The sequence below is a fragment of the Blennius ocellaris genome (genome assembly GCF_963422515.1).
Source record: "Blennius ocellaris genome assembly, chromosome: 4".
In the NCBI taxonomy this organism is placed as follows: Eukaryota; Metazoa; Chordata; class Actinopteri; order Blenniiformes; family Blenniidae; genus Blennius; species Blennius ocellaris.
In genome coordinates, this window is record NC_137653.1 from 1,905,847 (window position 1) to 1,929,571 (window position 23,725).

Consider the following 23,725-nt stretch of genomic DNA (forward strand, 5'->3'; position numbering starts at 1 on the left):
TAGAACAGATGCACAAGTTGAAAGTTGCTTAACGGCCCAAAATACATATATAAAAAAATAAACCTGTGTAACATTCAGTTTCTCCTCAGACGTTATGATGACGTCACTATTTATGAGCCACACAACTAATCAAACAAAACCAAGAGACAAATGCAGGTGACCTGAGGGCAAAGATTCATTATACTTCATCACGACACTCTAATAAAATATAATAAGTTATTCTGATGTACTTAGTTAAGAACATTTAAATACGGACAAACCGTGAGAGACTCCACCTGCAAAGAAAAGTCAAAAAAAGCTCTAAACTTTTAACATATAAGGGAAATACTTCACAATGCAGAAATACTGTATTGTTTTTTCTTTCTAATTGTGAGTTTTGCGCAACTTCTGGTCAGTTCTGGAAACATCCATGCTGCAGTTGTTTGTTAACTGAAAAAAAAAAAAGGTCTGCATTGCCATAAACGTGTATTTTCCGTGGAGCTTTTTCTATTTAGATGGACTGAAATACAAACAGAAGGGCTAAGTTAATTGGTCCTTTAACACATGTACTGCGTGTATATATATATATATATATATATATATATATATATATATATATATTAATAAGTATTAAGTTTGAAGGCAAACTGTGCAACTTGTCAGCGAGCGTTGCTTTAAAGAACAAGACTCAGCGATCACATCAAACATTGTGATCATTCGGCCAAACCTGAGAGCGTGTGAGCACACGCTGGGGCCCGGAGCCCCCGGGGCCTGAAGCTCAAGAGGGCCAGTCGTATCATCCAACCATGCGCGCAGCATTGCAGGCTACTGTACTGCGCCTGAGCTGCACGAGGAGACCCGGGATGGCTCTCTGCTGACACCCAGTGGTCACAATCACGAACTGCACCGCGACGGTCCCCCCCCGGCGAAGAGTCCTAAAATAAACATTGACTGAATAAACAGGAAGTTGTCACAAAAAAAACTGGACTTTGCACAGCCTTGGCTGCAGACAAATGTATATAAAGCCAGACGACTCAGATGACACTTATTACAATTTTTTTTTTGTTATTGGTTTTTCGTTTTGAACCGGGAGAAGTAACTTTACGACGCTCCCTTATAAAGCACACGACCTTTGACCTTTCGCAGCGCCGTTAGCCGTAGCATGCTCCGGCTAGCGAGGGGCGGGCCGTGTCGTGCAGTGAAGGACGCGCTCAGTCGGTGGCGGCGGGTCGCGGTCGGCGGGAGAAGCATGTCGTCCTCCGGAGCCGCTCGGCCGGTGTCGCTGCTGGGCAGCATGGCGTTCGGGGGCCGCGCGGACGCCGGGCAGAGCCTCCGGATGGTCACCGCGTTCCTGGAGCGGGGCCACCGGCACCTGGACACCGCCTTCATGTACACGGACGGCAAGGCGGAGGCGATCATCGGGGACATGAAGCTGCCCGAAACAGGTGAAACAGCAGCGGCCACGTCGGTGGAAAACAAGAGAAAAAGTAGTTAATCGCGTGAAAAGTCTTTAGAGGGGCTGAACTTTGGTAACCTGGCAACCCCCCCTATGGATATGGCAACCCCACCCGCTTTGAATTCTGGGTAATCATTGACTCGTTTTAATCACTTTTCGCTGGTTTTACTGATTTAAGAAATGACTGAACTCGTCATTTGGCGTGTCCGTTTCTTTAGTTATAGTTTAATCAAGGTTGACCTTCTTCGTCACGTACATGGAAGTTTAATAAAAAGTTTCATATAACCTCTAACTTGGACTGAAATTCCTCCACAAACTCAGTAAAGTTGCTATTTTGCAGAGAAATCTCTCCTGTCCGTTCTTGTCGTCCCCTAAATCCATTTATTTGTGGCACATTTTGGGTTTTTTTTCATCCCAGCTTTCAATTCATATAACTTTATTGATCATTTGGTATTTGCCAACCCTATTGACACATATTTCTTGGTTTAGTTTGGTTTATTTGTTTATTTGAGCAGTATACATTCTGTACAGTACAGAATGTATACTAAAGTACATTCCACACTAGAATAGAAGGAACAAAACAACAAAAAAAGAACTTTCCACATTTCAAACGACCATATAAACACACACATGCACGTATATGTTGATCCTACTTCTCCCTCTAATGCATTTCTTCTTCTCTGTAGGTTTCAAAAATCTTTTGTTTGTATTTGTACTTCTTCGTTGAAGAAGAGACTACAAAATGAGTGAAGGAAGGCCGTTTGAACGAGACCCGAGCCAAAGTGACGACCCATTTTCCTCCACGTTATTTCCCAGTGAGCGTCGCCACGAAGGCCAACCCGTGGGACGGCAAGACGCTGAAGCCGGAGAGCGTGCGCTCGCAGCTGGAAACCTCCCTGCAGCGGCTGCAGACGGACAGCGTGGACCTCTTCTACCTGCACGCCCCCGACCACCACAACCCGGTGCAAGACACCCTGAGAGCCTGCAACCAGCTGCACCAGGAGGCGAGCAGGCCGCCGCTGTTTTCTTTTAATTATTTAACCCCCAAAACACGTCTGAAACGTGAGTTTATAACACTGAAGTACTCCTCACAGGGAAAGTTCAAGGAGCTGGGCCTGTCCAACTACGCGTCGTGGGAAGTGGCTGAAATCGTGTCCATCTGCAGACATAACGACTGGATCGTCCCCACCGTGTATCAGGTATTTTAGTTAAAGACCAAGAACCATTAACGCACGAGAGCAGAGAGCAAAGGGAGGGCGTGGAACCAGGGAGCAGATTTCATCACGTCAAACTGAGAACCACAAAGTCTCCGTCTTCTTGGGGGGGGGGGGGGGTCAACACAACCCTCACGCTGCACAATGAAGTTAAAATTGCAAATATGCATGAGGTTTTTTTTGGCAAAAATGTGAATATTTAAGTATATCCAGTGAGCCGGGTCCAGATAAAATTTGACCTCGAGCCGTTCTCGCTCCTGGCAGTGGACTTTGGACACGCGTGGCCCCTCCCCCACATTCAACCAGTTGTTTTTAAGTTTAGAATTTGAAAACGCCGGCTAACTAAATATTGCCTTGCGTGGAGAAGAAGCAGCCGTTTGTAGGAATGCAGCCGGGTAATAACCATTAAGTGTGTAAGTTGACGTCCGCTGCTCCCTCACAGGGGATGTACAACGCCACGACCAGACGGGTGGAGACGGAGCTGCTGCCGTGCCTGAGACACTTCGGACTGAGATTCTACGCCTACAACCCTCTCGCAGGTACTTTCATTTTATTATTTATTTCATTCGTTTAAAACGATGCAACAGCAGCGTTTCACATGAATGAAAAGGAGCAGAAAGAAGTGAAACTTGTAATGTTCTGCCCCTTATCAACACTAAATCATTTACAGTTCCAGTTCATTCACATGCAGCCGCTTTTTTCCCAAAACAAACACAAAATACATAAATAAGGTTGATCTGCTCCTCCGCAGTGTCGTATTTCTGTAACATTGACGATTTAACAAGTTTCTTAAACACATCAATGGATTTAGAAGTTTTAATTTTACAATCAAGATGGTTCCACTTCCATTGAGATGCATTTTTCCATTAAAACCTGGGTTTTGTAAAAAACCTCAGTTCATATCTACTTTTTCTCTTGGCCAATCTGTTTTGCACTTTGTTCGGTAAACTTTCCAGATGAGCTTTAAACATTTTTTTTAGAAGGTTCGACTCCACTAAATCTTTAAATGTCAGTGTTTTCAATTGTCTAACTAAAGGATCAGTATGGTCTCTGGAACCACTTCCACTAGCGACTCTAATCGCTCTTTTCTGGAGAAGAAAAAGTGGATTAATGTATTAATGTAATGTGTGTGGCGCCGTCACTCACCTGAACTCTCCGACCTCCAGCAGTGAAGCTTCTCTGGTCACGCTGTATATATTGTTTATTTAACGTTAACGTGCAGATGTTCTCTCCCGCCAGGCGGCCTCCTGACGGGGAAGTACCACTTCCAGGATAAAGACGGTTCTCAGCCTGCAGGACGATTCTTCGGGAACAACTGGGCGGCGGCGTACAGAGACAGGTGGAGCGTCGACACGCCGCCACGCCACCTTCCTTCGTTGGGATCAGAGAACGACAATTTATTCTCTCTCCTGTGCCAGGTACTGGAAGCAGAGTCACTTCCAGGCCATCGACGGCGTCCTGAAGACGCTGGAGGAGACGTACGGCCCGGAGAAACCCTCCATGACCTCCGCGGCGATGCGCTGGATGTACCACCACTCCCACCTCCAGGTGACTGGCCGCCACGCCTCCTGGGTCACCTCCGATATCTATCTATCGATAATCTATCACCTCTAGGGCTGCAACGATTCGTCGACAAAAATCGATAATAGAAATTGTCGACAATGAATTCCATTGTCGACAATCGTCGCTAGACGGGTTTTTTCCAACAGAGTGAGGCGTCTCACTTCATTACAATCTCTGCCGAGTCGCACACGCGCAATAGCGTCTCTGACGCGCGGTGTAACGTACACAGAAATAATGGCGGCGTCCAACACAAGCAGCTGCGCGCACGAGAACTTCAAAAAGTTTGGGAGCATTTTAGCTTGGACACGGCGAACAAAAAGATTACTTGCAAGGTTTGCAAAGCAGCACCTCGGTGATGCACGGACATTTAAAGAGAAAGCACGTCGGGCAGTTGGAACTTTTTCAGCTGCGTCTCTACAAATGTCCGTTGTTAAAACCGTTCGATTTCAGACTGTTGAGAATTGTAAAGTTCTTTTACAACTGAATGCACTTCACAAAATACACTTTATATTTTTTTTGATTTAATGTTTTACTGCTGCTAATGTGCCCTTGGTTTACAGGAAAGAAATGTTTACTTGATTTTAATTTATTTTTTTTATAAAACACATTTACCTGTCCTTGGACAGAGGTTTATTTATTTTTGGATTTATGGCCTATCAGAAGCAAAGTTCAATAAAAGATGCATTTTTCATTGAAGTACCCACCTTTCTTGTGTTATTATCATTTGCCACATAATTAAAGCAACCTCATGCTAAATTTAAGAAAAAATTAATAATTATCCGATTAGTCGACTAATCGTTTCAATAGTCGGTGACTAGTCGACTATTAAAATAGTCGTTAGTTGCAGCCCTAGTCACCTCTGAGTCTGGTTTCTGCAAAGTTTCTCCCTGTTGGGGGGAGAAGCTCATGTGGATACGTTGGGCTTTTCTATTTTCTCTATAAAAGCACATTGGAATGACTAATGTATTTAAAAATGTATTTTTAATAAAAGAAAAAAGATATTTATCTCTCGGTTTCACACGGGGAGATTCCAGCTGATCGACGCCTCGATTAATGAAGCCAATGACAGAACACGTTCTCCCAACCATCCAATTTAACCGAACTGAGTCTTTTTAAATGAGCTTGAACTTGATTTTTTCCGTTCTTACCGGAGACGTGTTTGATTCTACAGGCACATTCTCATTGTTGACACACTTCTATCTGTACACATTCTATTTTTTTTCACTCCACTCTTGCCTGATATTTGCCTGCGCTGGTCTGCGTCCAGGGCGCCCTGGGAGACGGCGTCGTCATCGGCATGTCCACCATGGAGCAGCTCCAGCAGAACCTGGCTGCCGCAGAGGAGGGTCCCCTGGACCAGAGGGTGGTCCGGGCCTTCGACGGCGCCTGGGACCTCGTCGCCCACGAGTGTCCCAACTACTTCAGATGAGACCAAAAAAAACCCTCCACAACCTCACTTTATTAAAGATATTAGTGGGACTTGATTACCCGCCTCTTTTCTGGAAATCACAGACGAACTGAAGGATTTAATTGGGAAAATCGCTGTTACTTTAAAAAAATTTGTTTTTTATGGCCGCAAAATAACTTGTGTGTGGAGAGAGTGGTGTGCATTGCTACAAGTCTATATTAAACAAAACACACTAGTCATTTGGGCTACTATAACGTCTCCACGCTAATTAAATAGTTTCTTTAAAATAAAAAATAAAATAAATCCTGACACGATTGTCACGTGATCTTTTTTTCATTTTGACAGTTCAAAGAAGTACAAACATCTGGCGGGACACAATTTACAAAACTGAGCTCTTCACTCCGCATCATCATCATCCTCATCCTCTTTAACATCTTCATCCTGTACAGGCTCCGCCTCCTCTGTGATCTTCTCAAACTCGCTTGTTTCCGAGTTCCACATACATTTAATCTGGACCTTGAACTCTGCCATCTCGATGGCAAAGAGTTTCTGTGTGTTAAAAAAAAAAAAAAAAAAAAAGGGTCAAATCAGAACTCCAGCTGTTCAGTTACCGTCAATATTCAGTTTCACAAAGTGGCGCCGCTCCTCACCAGGACCCGCGCCTGCTCCGGCGTCAAGGCGTCGCCCTGCTTACACACTTCGTGGTCCTTCAGCAGCGTCACCACTCCTGCAGTGAACAAACAGGGGGACAAACACCTTCAGGCAAATTCACTTTTCTATGGCTCAACAGCCAAATGTAACCGTTAGACGCTCACGTTTAATAATAATAATAATAAAAAACAACCACTGCAACGTGTGACTGTGTTGTGAGTTTCTCAAGTGCATGAAGAACCGCAGGTTTGACTATTTAAAGAAGACGGTCCAACGATCCACTTGTGATATGGAGGATGTAGGAGCCTAAACGCAGTTCGTTGAGCTCGGTTAGAAAGATGAAATAATTCAAGTTGATCTACAGCAGCAGCAATGCAAGACGTTTAATTTGGTAGGAATTCGGAGGAGCGTTTACAAGGATTTTAGTTCACATGGGCAATGATGCAATAAGTTAATCATTTAAAATGTTTGTGGTTGATTTAAGTGGATAAAAGTTTAATTTTTATATTATTTGCAATGTTTGGGAAGGGAGAACTGTTTGGGGTTTTCTGGTGGCTGTGCACCTTTAACTGTGTGTTGATGCTCCTGGGGGGGGAGTTTGGGGGGGTTACCTGTGACAGGAAGTCAGGCAGGTGAGGGTGGAGCCTCTCTCTCTCTCGCTCGCTCTTTTTTCTTTTGTCTCTCATGTCTTGGATGATTAATCCTGACTGGATTTAACAGACACTTACATAACCTGGAACACCTTTGGACATTTTTTTCTGTACCACCTTTTTTGTTTTTTTCTTTGACCAGTAAACTGTTAAACCTTACCAGTGGATTTTTTTTTTTTTTTACTTGTTTACGATGCGGATGAAGGCGAGGGGAAGAGACGGAGCATCAGGCTATAAGGCCACGTCTCAGTGGAAACTACAGAGGATTTAGCTCATACGTCGTTTTCAGACCAATAAAAATGACAAGAGGAAATGAGATATGGACTGATTGTCTTTATAGTTCATCTAGAAAATCAGATGCTTTTCACATTGTGTCACTTCAGATTGAATAAAGTCCTTAAAAGTTGCGGAAACCTTTTGTCTGAAAAAAAATCTGCGGGGGCTCAGACCTTCAAAGCTTTTTTAGAAAACAAGACGACAGATGTTTTCTTGACACATTCTGAGCGCCGTACCTTTCTTCAGCGCCGTGGGAAGCCCCAGCTGCCTCAACTGAGGCTCCATGGAGTGAGGAAACTGTTCCAGAGGGCCCTCGTCCAGAGTCACGTCCATCTGAGCCTGGTTGCCCGCCCGGGCGTAGTCCATCTCCTTGAACTGGGTGAAATACCTGCAGATCCACAACATAAAGAAGGAGCGCTGCGCTCGTAAAGAATCACTTCAAAAAAAACAAACAAACAAACACCGGTCAAGTTGATCGCTTACTCTTGAACGTCGTCCTTCGTTTTGTTGGTGAAAAGGACGCCGACCTCCCCCCGCAGGAATCTGGTGACCTGAACGTTGCCACAGGGAGTTTAATTACCGTATTTTCCGCACTATATGGCGCACCGGATTATAAGGCTCACCTACATTGATTGACATAATTTACAACTTTGTTCATATATAAGGCGCACCGCATTATAAGGCGCATGGAATAGACCAGTGGTCAACAACCTTTATAGCTCAAAGCTATTAGGTTACATTTTCCACTGATTCTAACACCCAGAGAGGTGCACACGCTTTATTTTGATAGTCCTACCTGCAGCCTATGCCAGGACGACACTACACACAAAACCTTCTTCACTGCTGGTTGACAACTTACAACTACCGGTAATAAACTAAACTACATGAACTAAGCAACAAAAACACAACACAATTATTACCGACACCACAAACCAAATAGAACCCCCAATAATTGCATTTAAAACACCACAAACAGAAACTCCCATAATTCATTGCAGCTATCGGCTGCACTGAGGAGCTCAGGATGAATTTGTCGTTGCAAGGCATGATGGGAATTCATGTTTTGTGTTGTTGGAGGTTATTGTGGGTTGTTGTTGGGCTTGGTGTTGTGTTGATTGTGTTTGTGTGTTTTTGTTCCCCAGTTTAGGGAGTAATTATTTCATCTAGTTTATTTTGGTTTGTTAGAATGTTGGTGTGCAACCATGAGTGATGAAGGTGTTGTGTGGAGTGTCGTCCGCTCTGAACATCCGGTTGAGAAGTTAGAGTTGTCAAAATAAAAGCTTCTGGTTGTTCAGCTGTCAAATAGCAGTCTCGAGTAGAGCAATTCTTCCATATATAAGGCGCACTGGGTTATAAGGCGCACTGGCAGCTTTTGAGAAAATTTGAGGTATTTAGGTGCCTTATAGTGCGGAAAATACGGTAATCTGCTCAGCAGGCGTACGACGCAGAGCCAGACATTTCCCACCTTATGCAAATTATCTTTGTATTCGTCCGTGTCTCCTTTTCCCAAAGCAACAGTCATGACTTTATTTTTGCCAAAGAAGAATCTGTGAAAAAAGGGGGGAATTTTTGATCAGGGAGAAATTTAAGGCCTACTTCTTATTAAAGATACACAGAAAAAAAAACACTTTTTGTCCGAGTATGAATCAACCCCGAGTGCCGATGTGAGTATTTGTCAATGCAAGGATTATTTTTTGCATTCTTATTTCCATTATATTCTGTGCACTTGCTCATTTGCATCATTTAGAAGATTACACACTCACAAAAAACACTCAACTATTCCAACACGGTCAAACTTCTTCTGAAGGTCGTGTAGAATCTGTATGACCAGACTTGCTTCATGACAGCATGAAGGAGAGAATAAACAGCTTAATCATACCGTTTAAATCAAAGTCTACAGACAGAAAGTTTCATCTTGTATTGGACTCAGAAGCAAAACTAGAGAAAAGACGTTGCTGGTCTTCTTACACGTGTTTGCGTTTATTCCCTTGTGCGAGAAGAAAGGTTCATCAGGCCTCAACAAACCTGAACACTGAATTCTCTGACTGGTGTGTTGGAATAAACCAAGACACCAACAGAAGGAACATTTATTTACAAGACGAGGTTTCATTGCATCAATGCAAAGTAAGTGAACGGATGTGGAGACACACACACACACACACACACACACACACACACACACACCTGCTGTGTTTCCAGGCTGTCCTGATGTCTTTCAGCTTGGTATTCCTCATATTTTCCACGGAAAATACGAACACATTTCTGTAGGTGTCCACACATTTTCGTAACTACAGAAAAAACAAAAACAAAACAAGAGATGGAAGTAAACAGGAGTCGAGGCTTAGGTCGCGTCAAGAATCGCAATAATCGCAGTGTATGCAAGTAATAAAGAAACACCCACCTCCTCGATTAACTTCTGCTTGGATTCCAGCCCCTTCTTGGCGGTTTTCGTTAACGAAACTAAAGAGGAGAAACGCAGAAGAGTCAGTCGGGAGCGCGAGGAAGAGTTTTGATCAGCCATGCTGAGGAAAGCCATGCTAACGTTAGCTCGCTAGCCACTTGTTGAGGGTTTCCGTTCATCAACAGCGAGTTTGATTGACGCAGCATAAAGTTATAGTTGCAAAAAAAAAAGATAACGAATGATCGCTTTATTGTTTAATGTTGGTTTCTCTTACTTTTCTTGTCCCTCTTTGACTTCGGCATGGCTCCGTCTCGCGATGCACATGTGAGTAGGAAGGACCCCGAATGTTTCTGTCGGGCGGGGCTGTCCGTGTGGTGCCTGACGAAAAATCCAATCCGACGGAAGCCTGTCACTTTAACCGGCATGTCCCGACTTTCAAAATTACAGACCTCGAATTCCTTCAAAATAAAAGTCCTTGTTTTAGCAAAATAACAATGTGGACTTCAAAATAGCTATTCGGTGTTTAGGTCACCTCACTGCATTGATTTAAAACGGTGACGACGACTGAAATAGAGTTCATCTTGTGATTTTCTTGTGTTATCAATTTCATTCGGTCTTCCCAAAATGCCCTTTGATACCCAGTCATGATGATCACCTTATTAAGCTGTTTGACACTATTTATGACACTTATTCACTTATTCATGTTTTTGATGTCTTGTTCTATAATTTTTTAAAAACCTTTAATATCTGAACAGTTGTATGTACTCAGTCGTAAATAAAATTTCACTTGATTTCTCAGTAACTGCAAGTTACTGTCGGTGTTTGGTTATTGAACAATCAATGGTAATTTGGTGGGAGTGTAACTGACGCTGTGCAAGAGTCCTTTGGTAGGAAGTTCGCCATCTTACGATTGTTAGGCGAATTTATTTACCAAAGTAGTGTGAAGATATTTGTTCTGTGATAAATTATTTTAAATAATTTAAGCTCATGTAAATACAATTATTGCCTAGGTTTTTTTTGTTTGATTTGTTAATACAGTTGAACCGAACGTCATGTGACTCAGCGTAGCGCGGGAGATGAGCGAGGGATCGGAGCGGTCCGGCGGGTTCAGCAGCTAATTTTTGTACGAGTGTTCCACGCCCGTCATTAGTTATAAGAAAAAAAAGGGAGGGTAAAGTGCATACATAATCTTCATTTTATGAGCAAAATTGGCAAAAATAAGGAGACAGAAGACAGAAAAATCAGTTGCAAAGAATGTCCAAGGAAGAAAGGCACCAAATAAAGTAATAATAAAGTAATAATACAAAATGGGTCGGGTATTCAAGAATAGGTAAGATATGTTTTTAACTGCTTTTTAAAGAGCGAATGGGAGCCCAGACCATATCACAGTAGTTCAAATACGGAAACAAATAACTATAATATAATGTTAAATAGGCAGATATGTGATTTGTCTAATCAAGTCTTTCGTCAAGGAGCATTCCCAAGAATTTGGTGGTTTTAACTTGAATGATTTCATTTCCGTTTATGTGTAATTGTGCTTGCTCTTTCAGATATGACTTGTTAATGTTGCAAAAGATTACAAGGCTACATCCAGGCGAACGCGGTAGTTTGTCAGGTTTGGGCTATAGACATTTATTAAATCTGCGAGAAAGAACAAGACAACAAGGGTAAGTTTCTTTTTACTCGCGAGGAGAACCGACAGAGAGTGTTTCCAGTTACAATCTCCAACCCGCTCTGGAAAACTTCTGCCGTGTTCCTCTTTTATTGAGAATTACAAATGGGAGGGTTCACAGGATATGAATCTCATAGTGGAAAAGTGCACACATGGCAGTGTAAAGAAACAAGTACAGTCTTGGAACATCCTGTTCGCGTGGGTCACTTCCGAGATGGCAGCTTCAGGAAGATGCAGTTTCTTGTTTATCCGTTTCGGTCAACATACTCCTACAAAGGCTCAGAACACACGATTAGACAAAGATAATGTGCTGCGCCCGAGTGGCGCTGTCGGATAAGAACACACTCATGAAACAAGACTGAATCTAAGCATAAATGTGGTAACTTTATTATAACTATAACTATTATAACTATTCTAACATAGTTATTAACCTTTATATGTCCTCAGATAGAACTGTATGATCTGTTAGATCTGCAAGAGACACAGGTAATTGTTTTATTTTATTTTATTTTATTTTTTATTGAATCAAATGTGTTATTGTCATGTTTGTGTTTATAGGTTTCACGAGGTACCACCAAGCAATGCAACTCCTGTGAAGAATAAACCTTGTGGAAATCAGTATGAATCGGGAACTCTCAATGACCGACAGTTACAGTATTTGTTTTTCTAAAAGGGAACCGAAGTGTGTTGGTTGGACGTCAGGCTCGAGTCACACCACCAGGGTTGATTCTGTACAGCATATAAAGCGCCAGCAGTCAACACACCGACCGCAACTCTGAGGCCCGTGACTGCGACTGCTCTTATTGTGGCGTTGTTGCCAGACCAGAACCCTCCAGCCTGGTCCAGAGACTCCGGCTCCTCGTCTATCGACTGTTGGTCCTTCTCATAAAGCTCAGATTCCAACTGTCTTTGTTTCGACTCCAGAGCTCTGCCCTGGCGGCTCAATTCCTCCTTTTCTTCTGTCAAACCACGGAGTTCTGTATAAACCTTGATGATTTCCTGTTGGTACACGTACTCTAGGGCAGATTGCTCTTCAGCAGCCTTCTCCAGTTTCTGCTGCAGATCATCCAGTTGGTCGCGTTTCTCCTGCAACATCCTCTCAGTTTCTTGGTTCATCGACTGGAGACTGTTTTCCAAAGACTGACACTTCAGCTTCTTGTCTCTCAACTGCTGGTCCTTCTGTTGTAGCTCAGAGTCCAACTGTTTTTGTTGGAACTCTAAAGCTCTAACCTGGTTGCTCAATTCCACCTTTACTTTCTCATTTTCTTCTGTCAAACCACTGAGTTCTTTATGAAGCCTGATGATTTCCTGTTTGTACCCGTGCACTTGGGCAGATTGCTCTTCAGCAGCCTTCTCCAGTTTCTGCTGCAGATCATCGACTTTGTCGCATTTCTCCTGCAGCATCCTCTCAGTTTCTTGGTTCATCGACTGGAGACTGTTTAACAACGCCTGACACTTCTTCTCCTGGTCTCTCAGCTGTTGGACCTTCTGTTGAAGCCCAGAGTCCGTCTGTTTTTGTTGGAACTCTAGAGCTCGAACCTGGTTGCTCAATTCCGCCTTTACTTTCTCATTTTCGTCTGTCAAACCACTGAGTTCTAGATGAAGCCTGACGATTTCCTGTTTGTACCCGTGCACTTGGGCAGATTGCTCTTCAGCAGCCTTCTCCAGTTTCTGCTGCAGATCATCGACTTTGTCGCATTTCTCCTGCAACATCCTCTCAGTTTCTTGGTTCATCGACTGGAGACTGTTTAACAACGCCTGACACTTCTTCTCCTGGTCTCTCAGCTGTTGGACCTTCTGTTGAAGCCCAGAGTCCTTTACTTTCTCATTTTCGTCTGTCAAACCACTGAGTTCTAGATGAAGCCTGACGATTTCCTGTTTGTACCCGTGCACTTGGGCAGATTGCTCTTCAGCAGCCTTCTCCAGTTTCTGCTGCAGATCATCGACTTTGTCGCATTTCTCCTGCAACATCCTCTCAGTTTCTTGGTTCATCGACTGGAGACTGTTTAACAACGCCTGACACTTCTTCTCCTGGTCTCTCAGCTGTTGGACCTTCAGTTGAAGCCCAGAGTCCGTCTGTTTTTGTTGGAACTCTAGAGCTCGAACCTGGTTGCTCAATTCCGCCTTTACTTTCTCATTTTCATCTGTCAAACCACTGAGTTCTAGATGAAGCCTGACGATTTCCTGTTTGTACCCGTGCACTTGGGCAGATTGCTCTTTAGCAGCCTTCTCCAGTTTCTGCTGCAGATCATCGACTTTGTCACATTTCTCCTGCAATATCCTCTTAGTTTCTTGGCTCGTCCACCGGAGATTATTTTCTAAAGACTGACACTTCTTCTCCTGGTCTCTCAGCTGCTGGTCCTTCTCATAAAGCTCACAATGCCACTGTTTTTGCTTGGACTCCAGAACTCTGACCTGGCAATTCAATTCTGTCTTTACTTTGTCATTTTCTTCTTTCAAACCACTGAGTTCTTTATGAAGCTTGACGGTTTCCTGTTTGTACCCGTGCACTTGGGCAGATTGCTCTTCAGCAGCCTTCAGTTTCTGCTGCAGATCATCGACTTTGTCACATTTCTCCTGCAACATCCTCTCAGTTCCTTGGTTCATCGACTGGAGACTGTTTAACAACGCCTGAAACTTCAGCTCCTTGTCTCTCAGCTGCTGGTCCTTCTCATAAAGCTCAGAGTCCATCTGTTTTTGTTGGAACTCTAAAGCTCTAACCTGGTTGCTCAATTCCACCTTTACTTTGTCATTTTCTTCTGTCAAACCACTGAGTTCTTTATGAAGCCTGAGGATTTCCTGTTTGTACCCGTGCACTTGGGCAGATTGCTCTTCAGCAGCCTTCTCCAGTTTCTGCTGCAGATCATCGACTTTGTCGCATTTCTCCTGCAACATCCTCTCAGTTTCTTGGTTCATCGACTGGAGACTGTTAAACAACGCCTGACACTTCAGCTCCTTGTCTCTCAACTGTTGGTCCTTCTGTTGAAGCCCAGAGTCCATCTGTTTTTGTTGGAACTCTAGAGCTCGAACCTGGTTTCTCAATTCCGCCTGTACTTTCTCATTTTCATCTGTCAAACCACTGAGTTCTTTATGAAGCTTGACGATTTCCTGTTTGTACCCGTGCACTTGGGCAGATTGCTCTTCAGCAGCCTTCAGTTTCTGCTGCAGATCATCGACTTTGTCACATTTCTCCTGCAACATCCTCTCAGTTCCTTGGTTCCTCGACTGGAGACTGTTAAACAACGCCTGACACTTCAGCTCCTTGTCTTTCAACTGTTGGTCCTTCTGTTGAAGCCCAGAGTCCATCTGTTTTTCTTTCGACTCCAGAACTCTGACCTGGTGGCTCAATTCTGCCTTTACTTTCTCATTTTCGTCTGTCAAACCACTGAGTTCTATATGAAGCCTGACGATTTCCTGTTTGTACCCGTGCACTTGGGCAGATTGCTCTTCAGAAGCCTTCAGTTTCTGCTGCAGATCATCGACTTTGTCACATTTCTCCTGCAACATCCTCTTAGTTTCTTGGTTCATCAACTGGAGACTGTTAAACAACGCCTGACACTTCAGCTCCTTGTCTCTCAGCTGTTGGTCCTTCTGTTGAAGCCCAGAGTCCATCTGTTTTTGTTGGAACTCTAAAGCTCTAACCTGGTTGCTCAATTCCGTCTTTACTTTCTCATTTTTGTCTGTCAAACCACTGAGTTCTTTATGAAGCTTGACGATTTCCTGTTTGTACCCGTGCACTTGAGCAGATTGCTCTTCGGCAGCCTTCAGTTTCTGCTGCAGATCATGGACTTTGTCGCATTTCTCCTGCAACATCCTCTTAGTTTCTTGGTTCATCGACCGGAGATAATTTTCCAAAGACTGACACTTCTTCTCCTGGTCTCTCAGCTGCTGGTCCTTCTCATAAAGTTCACAGTCCAACTGTTTTTGCTTGGACTCCAGAACTCTGACCTGGCAATTCAATTCTGTCTTTACTTTGTCATTTTCTTCTTTCAAACCACTGAGTTCTTTATGAAGCCTGACGGTTTCCTGTTTGTACCCGTGCACTTGGGCAGATTGCTCTTCAGCAGCCTTCAGTTTCTGCCGCAGATCATTGACTTGGTCGCATTTCTCCTGCAACATCCTCTCAGTTTCTTGGTTCATCGACTGGAGACTGTTTTCCAAAGCCTGACACTTCAGCTCCTTGTCTCTCAACTGTTGGACCTTCTGTTGAAGCCCAGAGTACATCTGTTTTTGTTTCGACTCCAGAACTCTGACCTGGTTGCTCAATTCTGCCTTTACTCTCTCATTTTCTTCTGTCAAACCATTGAGTTCTTTTTGAAGCCAGATGATTTTCTGCTTGTACCCATGCACTTGGGCAGATTGCTCTTCAGCAGCCTTCAGTTTCTGCTGCAGATCATCGACTTTGTCACATTTCTCCTGCAATATCCTCTCAGTTACTTGGCTCGTCAACCGGATACTGTTTTCCAAAGACTGACACTTCTTCTCCCAGTCTCTCAGCTGTTGGTCCTTCTCATAAAGCTCAGAGTCCAACTGTTTCTGTTTATCCTCAAGAGCTCTGACCTGGCTGCTCCATTCCTGCCGTTCTTTCAGCAGCTTCATGGAGGTATTTCTTTGTTCATGCCTGGACTGCTGGACAGATTGCTCTTGAGCAGCTTTCTCCAGCTCCAAAGCATTAACCGTGCTGTGAAATTGCTGCTTTTCTTTTAGCAGTTTGTCATTGACAACCTCAAAACTATGGATTTTTGATTGAAGCCTGGTGAGTTTCTGCTCATACTTGGACTTTAGGACATATTGCTCATCATCTGCCTCCTTCGGGTTAGCCGTCATCTTTGTCTCCAGTGCAGACTTTAAATGCTGCAGGTCGATAGTAAAGATTCTTAATTCTTCATCCTTTTCCTGCAGTTGTTTTTTGAGCTTGTCACTCTCAGCCTGTTTCAGGTTCAAAACACACATCAGGTTCTTCACTTCGTTTATGGGGTTAGAAGGGCTTTTCTCCCAGTTGCTCAAGGCACTTTGGTGGTTCAATAATTGTTGGTCCCAGTCAGACACCAGCTGACTGATTTGACCGTTTTTCTTCTCCAACGTCTCCTCAAAAGCTTTCCTTTGTAACTTGAGAACATTTTTGAGAGCCTGAATCTCCTCCTTGTTTCTCAGCAGTTGGTCCTTGTCCCGGAGCACAGAGTTCCAATGTTGTCTGGACTCCTGAGCTCGGACCTGGCTGCTCCAATCATTACTCTCTTTCACCAGTTTGTCTTCTTCTTTCAACTTGCTAAGTTGATTACGTATTGTATTGCATTTGTCACGCTGCTCTTGGCAAATGTTGAGTAAATAACCCACTCTGCATTTGTCCATTGTGGCACCAGTACTTCTTGGTGTTTGTTGTGTGTTCTCCATTTGGGAACTAAAAGATTGCTTCACTATGAAATCGTACAGGTGCACTTGCAGTAATTTTTCCACTGCTGTAATTCAAATTGCTGGGATCGTATTGACAGACTGTCTGACAACTAGAAACATTTGTACCTTTCTGTTCCGTGACTGCACGTATGACGTCAAAACAATCAAAGCCTTTGATCTTCAAAGTCATGTAGATTCACTTGTAACGTCATGACATCATTGGCTTTGATGTTTAAAATGAACCCACATGGTTTGTTGATGTCATGGTACCGGTTACCATGACAACGGCAGATCCATCCATCCATCCATTTTCTGCACCTAATCCGGGGCCGGGTCGCAGAGGCAGCAATCCGAGCAGAGTTGCCCAGACTTCCCTCGCCCCAGACACTTCCTCCAGCTCTTCCGGTGGCACCCCAAGGCGTTCCCAGGCCAGCCGAGAGACATAGTCCCTCCAGCGTGTCCTGGGTCTGCCCCGAGGCCTCCTACCAGAGGGACATGCCCGGAACACCTCCCTGGGGAGGCGTCCGGGGGGCATCCGAAACAGGTGCCCGAGCCACCTAAGCTAGCTCCTCTGGATCTGCAGGAGCAGCGGTTCTACTCTGAGCTCCTCCCTAGTGACTGAGCTCCTCACCCTATCTCTAAGGGTGCACCCAGCCACCCTACGGTGGAGGCCTCACTGTAGAAAGAAGTAAAAGAGTCAGGAACTCTCCTGGCATTCAAGAAACTCATAAAATCAGCTATTTTTCCCTTTATATAATTTATATGTGACTTCCATTTGAGTTCCTCATCAATGACGCCTCCTAAGAATTTAATTTCTTTAACCCCTTGACTGTCCATCCCATCTATTTTTATTGATAGATCAAAAATGTTTCTTTTGTATTGAATATTAAAAATTGTGGTGTTTTTTTTTCAACATTGAGAGCTAAGCTATTTTGATCAAACTAATGTTTTATTTTTTCGAGTTCTTCATTTACTAGTTCTGTTGTTTCCTGTATATCTTTCCCTGAGTAAAATGAGGTTGTGTCATCAGCAAATAAATAACTCTGTAATCTCTCCGATGCTTTTGTAAAGTCCTTCATGTATATTATAAACAATAGTGGACCAAGTATGGAGCCTTGGGCCCCCAGCTGATGTCACACTGGTACAATTCTCCATCATTTAATTGTACATATTGCTTTCTATTCTCCAAATAACGTTTGATCCATTTTGGGGAATAATTCTAATTCCATATTTTTCCAGTTTCCAAAGTAGCCTTGAGTGGTTAATGACATCAAAGGTCTATGAAAATACTTAAGGGTCCTGTTGTTAGTGACAAATTACACATGTAAGTAAGTTGTTCAATAATATATTCAATTATGTTTTTTTTTAATAAATCCAGTAGGGGGAGCCCTTCGTCAATGTACAGACATGCAAGTGGCACTTGGAGTTACATCAGTGAATCTCTATTGCTGTTTCCCAAAAATGACTGATTACTTTAATAAAGAAAGAGCTACTACATCCACACTGATGTCATCTACGGTGCAAGACTAATGGATAAAAAAAAATGACCCAATATAATGGCAACACTGAAGTGCAAGGACAAAATACAAGGCAAGTTGAGGCATGTCCAGGCAACAGGGTCTGGCTGTCAACTTTACTAATCAAGTCCAAACGAGCTAAAAGAAGAAATGATGTGCTATTAATGAGAAGGCAGGGGTGACAGCACAACAGTGAGTGGACAGATACGTGTCAGAGTTTCTTACTTAGTATTTATAAACTTTATATGATATGATACGATTATATTATATGATATATGTATAAAACCATACAAGTAGATGCAAAGATCAGCTCATTAGTAACTAGATCATGATGTTGAAACTAAATAAATTAAAAAAACAGATAGATAGATAGATCGATAGAAAGAAATATATATGATGTCTATACAAAGGCAGGTGGTTATTTATTGTTTTTAACCTGTAAAGGTCATTATGCTACATTATTTTGCTCTAAAAGGGTTATATAAAAAGTAATTAATAGTTTCCCTTATACCATATATTATCATTATTGTTGCTATTATTATTATTGTTATTATTATTATGTAACTAAGCTATACTAGGAGGCGTTTTTGAAGAACCATGTTGTATTTGTTAATTTTTATTACACATTTGTCAGAGGTGCATTCTTCCTGTGTGTTACTGAGATTAAAACATTTACTAAATTGACTCCAGGACTAAACGAGTCTGTCTCAGTTGATCAGATCGGATTATGTTGATGCCCTCGGGTCACGTGATCCTCCAACCCCAGGAGAGAGAGAGAGAGAGAGAGAGAGAGAGAGAGAGAGAGAGAGGAGGAGGAGGAGGAGGAGGAGGAGGAGGAGGAGGGGCTCTCCTCATATACAGAAGGTGTTCGTATCGAGTTTGGAGCGGAGCAGCAACTTGATCCTCGGACACTCCGTCCTGCACTCTGCGGCGCTGCGAGCCGGTTGATCCACAGCGGGGCCAGGGAGCCGGGAGACCGGCGGTGGTGGTGCTGGTGGTGACGGGGGTGGTGGTGCTGGTGACGGGGGTGGGCATGACCGTTAAGGACCAGGGGACGAGGGGCTCCGTCTTCCCGGATACAATGAGGCGCAAAGATCAGCGGCTCCTGACGAAGCAGCGCAGGCGGGCGGAGAGATGAGGGCGACGGGAAGCAGCGGCGCCGCCGGAGCTCACTGCGGTCTGCGTCAAACCTCCAGCTGATGATGATGGTGATGATGATGATGATGATGATGATGATGATGATGATGATGAGGCTCCGTGTGGATCCGAGAGGACCTTTCGGGTGGATCCTGGCCGTGTCTCGGGGTGAACAGTGATGGTCACCACACCTCCAGCGTCGTCTGCATTGTGAGGAGAGGCTCGTCCTCTGCAGACTCAGGAGAATATAAACACTTCTACTGTTGTTTCCTTAATTAAAACAACAAACAACAACAACCGCTGGATTTATTATCGTCCCCCCTCCTCAACATGAACTCGCTGTTCTACCCCGACGCGCCGGTGCCGCCGGGTCCCGCGACCAGCGCCCTGCGTAACGACCTGGGCTCCAACATCCACGTGCTGAAGACCCTCAACCTGCGCTTCCGCTGCTTCCTGGCCAAGGTGCACGAGCTGGAGCGGCGCAACCAGCTGCTGGAGGGCCAGCTGCAGCAGGCCCTGCAGCGCGCGCAGTACCGCCACCTGTACGCGCGCGACGCCGCCGTGCAGACGGACGGCCCCGGGTCGCGGCTGCTGCCCGGCACCATCTGGAGCTTCACGCACGTCCGCCGGCAAGGGGAGCGCGTGGAGACCGTGCACGGGCCCGGCGTGACGTGGTCGCACCCGGACGGCGTGGGCGTGCAGATCGACACCATCACGCCGGAGGTGAGGGCGCTGTACAACGTGCTGGCCAAGGTGAAGCGCGAGCGGGAGGAGTACCGGAGACGGTGAGTGGACGATTGCGTAATAACTGCTGGTTTGTTAATTGGGAAAAAGAAATGACCTCGTCTCACCCGGGTCCCACGCCTCCAGGCTGCTGTTTCTTCCAAATACTAATAAAAAACAACAACAACAACACCCCCCCCCCCCAGTCACTATGAAATGGAATATCTTTAAAATACCACACCTTCTCTCATAGACTGACCCAAAGTCAGGAAAAAAAGTAGATATATGGGATTACTCCGATAAACGTCTCAGTTTTAGACTCTAAAAGATGGAGGTAGGAAATGTCACTGTCCTGAGATGAACTGGAGGCTCATCCGGCCTCCAGTGACCTCTTGACCTGAACTCAGAGAACAAATAATAATGAATATAAAACATGTAGGTGTCGTCAACACGTCCCAGAATAGAAGTCATCCCGGGTGATCAGACTGTTACACATTAAAACCCACACTCTCCAGTAGACGGTACTCTGAGTACTTGTCCTGTAATGTATTGCTTCATTAAATCCGGGCACATAATCGATACGCAGACTCGTGTGTCTCATGTTAAATGAGTCAAATCGGAGCGAAATCATTCAAAATAAAAGATTTTCAACAGATTGTGAAAATCTAGTCTATTGAGGTTTTAAAAAAAAAAGAATCTCTAGGGGGGGGGGGGGGGTTCCTCCTGTTTCTTCTACTTTCCACTACAAAGCAGTTTGTTGAGCTTGTCAGAGGCGTTTTACTTCAGACGTTCAGTGTTGGACCTTGTCTAGCTTTATTTTCCTCCTCTCTCTCTCTCTCTCTCTCTCTCCTCACACTCCTGAGGAAATTCCTTTTGCGCGGCTCAGCGTCCACCGATTGTCGCCCCCCCCCCCCCGTCCCAGACGTATTAATTCTGCCTCCCTGAGGATCCACTGCAGCGTTCCTGGCCGCCGCACGTCACCGCCGGCCCCGGCTTGGCCGGGCTACCGGACGGAGGCGTGCCAAACAGGCCGCACTGTTTCTGTTTTCTGTCGTGATTCAGGCTCACAGGCATTTTAACAGGCCTGTGAGCCGACTGACTCAGTGTGTGTGTGTGTGAGTGAGTGTGTGTGTGTGTTCTCCCACTCCGCTTGGGAAGCTGGATATCCTGTCCAGTCATCCCTCCAAGCACCGGCATATCCTTTTTTGTGCATTTCTGCTGTGGAAGCCGGGCGGCGGCCAAAGTAGAAACCGAAACGTCAGTTCGAATCCCAAATTCTTGGCTAAAAATCACAGCGTTTGACCTCGTGAGTTATTGAAACGGCTTCTTGACCCTCAGCGAGTGGCCATAATTCTTCTGTTTTCTTAAAATGAATGAGTCTAAATCCACGACAACAACAGAAAACATATGTTAATATTTCTGCGAGACAGTAATATAGCTGCTGCTATTAGGTTTTTGCCATTTGGGACCTGGACAAAAAAAAAGAGTCACAAACACAAAAGCCTCTTGTTGGTTGGAGGAATTCAATTTTAGGAACGTATTTTTAAAAATAAAGTAAAACATATATATTATATTGTATAATACTGGTTCTAAGTAGTTTGTAGCCAATCTTTTATAGAAATCCAGTGATAAATGTGTCCAAGTCAGAGAAGTTTTAATGTTTTTGTTTTAGGTAACAGATTGTTTACTCTAGACGACGCATAAGGACAAACATCCACACTTTAAAGTCTTAAAACCTTAATACTTTACTCACACTGAAATTCTAAATGTTTCATTATTCAGATGGACGCCCATTAAAAACAAAAACAGCATCTTGTAGATATGATAAGCTATTATTCTGCATCAAATTCTGGCTTTTCTTTGCTTTTCTTTTTTATGTCTGAAAATAGAAATGACAGTAGAATAATTACATTACAAAAGTTCCTTTCGCTCACGAAACAGACAGAACTCCTCTGTGAATAAGGACTGATTGCACAGAGACAGAGGGAATAGAAGAGGCGGAAAAAACTGCGATATTAGAAAATATAAGTAAGGACCATGGTGTTGTGAGGATTATAAGACTAATTTAGATGTGGGGCCTCATGTCAGAGCTCTAATTCTCTACTCTTTCTTTTAACCACCACCAGTGTCCAATGTGGTGTTTGGATTCATCCTACGTCTGGAAAACTGAGGAACGAAAATCACATTTCCCCCTGCGTTTTTATTATTACCAATAATAATGGTATCAGAGCTCAGCCATTGCATCACCGCCGAGTTTCTTCCTCTTTCAGTCCCTAAATCCTCTTTACGACGGCGACATTCCAACATCCAACCCCCATCTTCATCCTGCCACCCCGACTGTTCTTTGTGTTCACCCCCCCCCCCCCCCCCCCCCCCCCTTCTCTCAGTGTCATACAGACTGCTTTGTCAGGCACACCCCCCATCCCACACTGCTCTAGTGATTTATTAAAGCCTTACCAGTGTGGACACACACACACACACACACACCAGGAAATATACAGTTGGTTGGACCTTCGCTCTGAGGCGTGACGAGGTGGGGGGGGGGGGGTGTTTCACGCCCCGTCGCCTTCCAGCAGTGTGATTCTGTAATAATCCGCACGTTTTCAACGTTCGTTCGGAAGGCGGTGTGTGAAAATGTTCTTCTTGAACCCGGGAACTCAACAACCCCCTCCACCAAATAGCTTTTCTCTGTCTTTACTCGCCACTGAAGGAACCCCCCCCCCTCACCCCCTCCTCGCCGCCACATCAAGTTTTGTGTTTGTGACCCGGTTTTAATCCCACTTGTGGCCAGAAGGGCATCCGGGGTGAAAACTGGTGTCGGAGTTGTAGTGACTTGCTGAGGCCACTTCTGTAACGAGGGAACGGCTGAAAGAACTTTCCCTGCAGGATATTCTGCTTTTTTTTTTTGATAAATACAATTTTTATTCTGCTTTATAACACTGATGTTATTAGTGTTATTGGTGTGCTTTAAGCTTAATCACTCACAATCTCATTAAACCTGCCGGATCCAGAGCTGGACTGTTGTCCTCAATAATACACAAGATTCTTCCAAGCAAATCAAAACGCCAACAAATATATATATATATATATATATAAAACAGGGGTACAAACGCTGTTACTTTCTGTAAATTGTGCTCTATTACATTTAAAAGTACTGTGATGTTTAATGAAAAACCCAAAAGTATAAAAACTGCCTTCTCACTTCTGTTTGAAATGACGAAATATCAACGTTCGAAGCACAATAATGTCAGCATGTTTGCATTCGCTACAGAAGTGTAAAGAAAAAGATGTGAACATTGACCGACGTACGATTTAAATTGTGTTTTACTTTTATGCTTTTAAATGGTATTTTACCACTTTAGGGAAGAAAAAGTCCCACAGCAGGTTGAGTTCAGTGTATTTTCATTTACATTAATTTCAGGAGCGGCTGCACGATATTTTTTGCGGAATTATCATCATCGTAATGCAGAAAATTGAAGAAATAACTGCAATAAATGAGGTTTTAGGACACAGTGTGTGAACGTGGAGAAGCACTGGTGTTCAAGCATCACATGTTTGCTTTAAGATGCTTTTGGGAATCAGTTTTTCTCCTTGCATGGAATCAGAAATTGTATTTTTTAATTTGCTGAATTACTCCAATCATCGCTCCGTTCTTGCATTTGTTCGCTGCCGCGAACGTCAGCA

The 23,725-nt window shown here is 44.0% G+C and overlaps 3 protein-coding genes across 4 annotated transcripts in view; 2 read left to right on the top strand and 1 right to left on the bottom strand.

Annotated features, from left to right (window-relative positions):
- Positions 1-1,069: 1,069 nt before the first annotated feature.
- akr7a3 (aldo-keto reductase family 7, member A3 (aflatoxin aldehyde reductase)) lies at positions 1,070-5,641 on the top strand (the record flags this gene model as incomplete). The annotated part of the gene is made up of 7 exons (XM_080494801.1): positions 1,070-1,424; positions 2,252-2,439; positions 2,530-2,634; positions 3,092-3,188; positions 3,889-3,988; positions 4,068-4,197; positions 5,480-5,641. The coding sequence occupies exons 1-7, from the start codon at positions 1,142-1,144 to the stop codon at positions 5,639-5,641; spliced, it is 1,065 nt and encodes a 354-aa protein (XP_080350927.1). The 5' UTR covers positions 1,070-1,141.
- Positions 5,642-6,016: 375 nt separating this feature from the next.
- On the bottom strand, positions 6,017-9,928 carry mrto4 (MRT4 homolog, ribosome maturation factor; the record flags this gene model as incomplete). Its single annotated transcript, XM_080494802.1, has 8 exons — positions 9,873-9,928; positions 9,599-9,657; positions 9,382-9,485; positions 8,663-8,744; positions 7,681-7,748; positions 7,434-7,585; positions 6,271-6,347; positions 6,017-6,169 (listed from the first exon to the last, which is right to left on the bottom strand). Exons 1-8 carry the CDS (start codon positions 9,898-9,900, stop codon positions 6,017-6,019), a joined length of 723 nt encoding a protein of 240 aa, XP_080350928.1. The 5' UTR covers positions 9,901-9,928.
- A 9,281-nt stretch (positions 9,929-19,209) lies between these two features.
- Positions 19,210-23,725, top strand: part of iffo2b (intermediate filament family orphan 2b) — a 37,346-nt gene continuing 32,830 nt past the window's right edge. For both annotated transcript variants that reach the window (XM_080494799.1, XM_080494800.1), the window contains exon 1: positions 19,210-20,103. In XM_080494799.1, coding sequence (XP_080350925.1) covers positions 19,649-20,103 — 455 coding nt within the window. In that variant the 5' untranslated portion in view covers positions 19,210-19,648. The remainder of the gene's footprint in view (positions 20,104-23,725) is intronic.